General features: G+C 38.8%; 1 protein-coding gene across 1 annotated transcript in view; it reads left to right on the forward strand.

Moving 5' to 3' along the window:
• Positions 1–70: 70 nt before the first annotated feature.
• The window catches only part of LOC100485172 (carcinoembryonic antigen-related cell adhesion molecule 1), a gene marked incomplete at its 5' end in the record, with an annotated part of 6,837 nt that continues 3,551 nt past the window's right edge, over positions 71–3,356 (forward strand). Inside the window, one exon of the mRNA XM_018095725.2 lies at positions 71–196. Within this exon, the coding sequence (XP_017951214.2) occupies positions 71–196 (126 nt within the window). The remainder of the gene's footprint in view (positions 197–3,356) is intronic.

Below are 3,356 nucleotides of genomic sequence, written 5' to 3' on the forward strand. Positions count from 1 at the left end.
ATGATGGTCTCGGTGCATTTCTGCATAAAATTCCTGGTTAGAAAACTACTGTTTTCTTCTTCTCACACAGGTTCTAGCCAAGGTTCTCCAGGTGGTTCCCTGAGTGCAGGAGCAATTGCTGGAATAGTGATCGGATCACTTGCTGGAGTGGCTCTCATTGCAGTTGCTGTGTTCTTTATTGTGAAATCTACAAAAAGTATGTTCTATTGTAAATCTGTTTTGTGCAAATATCTGGGTGGTAATTACTGTCAGTGTCTGTCTGTCCTTGTGTCTTTTACTTTCTCTGTGGGACCCATATTGGCACATATCTAAGTCAGTCAGTTTTATTTGATGTAGGCAACTGCCTTTAATATCATGTAATCTGCTGATTAAATGTGTTTTATTGAAGATGTATTACCTCTATCTCATGTCCTGAGTGCACTCTCCAGATATAACTATGGACCTAGCATGTTGGACTGCGCCTCAGGATTCAGACTTTATTACCACACAGATTTACATTGAAGTTGGCTGAGTTGTTGCTGAAGCATCCAGTAAAGGGCATGATTCAGAGCAGCAATTTCCAGTCTTTATCTGTTGTTCTAATGTAACTCCTTGCAAATGTTAATCATGCTGATTATTGTATATCTAAACAACCAAAGTTGCACATTTGTTAAAGAAAAGTTATGTTGATTTAAGTCTGTAATGGGCAACAGAATCATGCATTTCAGCCATGAAATGTTAAAGTTGGTCATGGAGTTTATTGTAGACACTTTTTGACAAATTGGTCATAAAACAACTGCATCCCTAGTCATCAGTTGGGAAGGGCAAAAGATTTGGTGCAATTTTAGTTTTTTTTTTTTTTTGCTCCCCCCATGGTGGTAAAATCCAGGGCTGTGGAGTCGGTAGATAAATTCTCTGACTCCGACTCCTCAGTTTCTGATACTTCTGACTCCTCTGTTTTTAATATGCTAATGTATTTATACATCCAGGAAGGGGCAGGGGGGAAGGGGCACTTAAAACACAACTGAACTGATAATAAACTGATAGACAATTTTATCTATACTCCTACTCCTAATGATTTCCCTAGAATCCCATAGTCAAGTTTAAAGATTAAGCTAACATTACAGCTGAATTACAGCATGTTTTAAAGCTTCAGTCTTAAACTATTGACTATCCATTCCCTTCACGTATACACGTATTTCTAGTCCTGCAAATTTTTTTTACTTAATTAGTTATCAGTGAGAGTTAGGCTAGGTTCCCAGTGGGCATTGGGTTCCCTGTAACAGAGGAACCCGACGCAGTGGAGCTGCCGCACCTTAACTGTGCGTTATGTCCCATTTAGTGAAGCATACAGTCAATAAAAAGCATGCTTCATGGTCACTCAACGTGTTCGTTTATGCACTGTGTGCATTGGGCTTTATTCTTATAGCAGAGAAGTAATTCATTATGACTGTTTGTGAATTGGGACATTTAAACTTGCTTTTTTTTATTTTTTTTTATTCCCATTTAAATTTAGTAGGAGTCGGTTCATTTTTTGCCAACTCCGACTCCAGGTACCCAAAATTCCCTCCGACTCCGACTCCACAGCCCTGGTAAAATCCACTTCGACAATAAATCACTGGGGGTGGTATTTATGTATGCTCGGCAGTTTGCACCTGGGCAGTAACCAATGGCCACCAGATGCTTGCTTTTAATGTTTAACCAGCTGGCTAAAATAATAAATGATGACTGATTGGTTGTTAAAGCTTACTGCCCAGGTGACAATTTACCCAGTGTATACAAATGAGGCCCACTGGTGTCAGTACTCAGGATGACCATATACAAGTTACGACCTGTTATACAGAATGAGATTCTGTCTAATCTGGCAGATCATTTGCAATAGGGCTACATATAGCGATGCCCCTAATTTTACTTATTAACTTATTCACTTATTGAGTTGAGAACACTGATCACAAAACAGCTGAGCAGAAATCCTGGTTGTTTGCTGTTAGAGGTCTGCTATAGACATCCCCGAGTAGTGATGGAGATAATCAGGGAATAAGATTTTCAATGAAAGAATAAGAATAATGGCACACAAAGCATTTTCCTTTACATGAGTATAATTTCTGTTGGAGAAAACACATCTACTCAGGAGAGTTTCCTGTTTTTTTCCTATTATGCTGCACTTGAAGCAGCACCAATATGTAATATTAGCCATCACAGTCAGCCAGTGAGAGGGCATAACCAAGTACTTATCATACAGTATCATCATACAGTAGCTGCATCAGTGTTGGATCAGGTCACTAGACTCAAGGTCAGGTACACGGTTGGGATGACTCTACATGCTCCTATATAAGTTGTTCTGGTGAGCAGATATCAAATTAGTGTCATAATATATACAGGTTTGGGGTCACTTTATCTAGCATTGGTGTTTTGATTAAGCACTCACGTTATATAGTATAAAAAAAAAAAAAAAAAGATTTTCAAAATTCTTCAACTTTTTATCATTTTGATTTGCACTATATATATTTTTATCTTTTCTTATGCGCTTCCACCAATACGACTGCATATATTCTTTGAGGCTCATCCTAAGGGGAGCTAACATCGGGAGGAAGCAGCATCTCATCTATATTGATTCCTACCACATTGAAGGTCTATATACACGGATCCTTTCATCAAGAAGCGCTGGATTATGAGTGTTCATTCACTCCATAAACATTACACTATACTAAGGAACCTACATGCTTTTTCTAGACATACACAACTGTGTGGACATCCAGGCAACAGCTAGAGATTGTGTTTGTGTGTAAAACATATGAATTTATGCATACAGAGAATTAGCATTACAACATTCATTTACATTAGAAATGTGCAAGTTACAGGGATAGACACAGAAAAAAATACTAGTTAAGTCAGAGTTTGGGGCCCTTATATATGCTATTTCAATTTAGCCACAGCTGGGTCCAAGCCTTTATTTAAACACAAGTCTCTATTCCAAAACTCTTGTTACTACTGCTTGTATTTGAATTGATTACTTTTCCTATGAAAGCATCGGTGGGGACTTGGTGCATTTTACTATGCACTGCAAATGTGACCTTGGTGCTATACTTTTCATTATTACAAAAAACTGACAACTGCAAATGAACAAGGAAGACCTTACTCCCACACCCTTAACTCCACAAAATTTCCACACTCGGTGCACACCGCTGGGGGGATCGACACCCTTCAAAAAATCGATATAACAGAAAAGTCTTTATTGCAGAAGTGCAACCGTTTCAGGGCAAAGTGGGCCGCTTTTACCAATCAAGATAAAAGGGGTCACTTTTGCCCCGGAAACGGTTGCACTTTTCTGCCATAAAGGACTTTTAAAAGGGCTCGGGCCCCATTTGCTAAGGTCT

The sequence above is a fragment of the Xenopus tropicalis genome, unplaced genomic scaffold (genome assembly GCF_000004195.4).
Source record: "Xenopus tropicalis strain Nigerian unplaced genomic scaffold, UCB_Xtro_10.0 Sca57, whole genome shotgun sequence".
NCBI lineage: Eukaryota > Metazoa > Chordata > Amphibia > Anura > Pipidae > Xenopus > Xenopus tropicalis.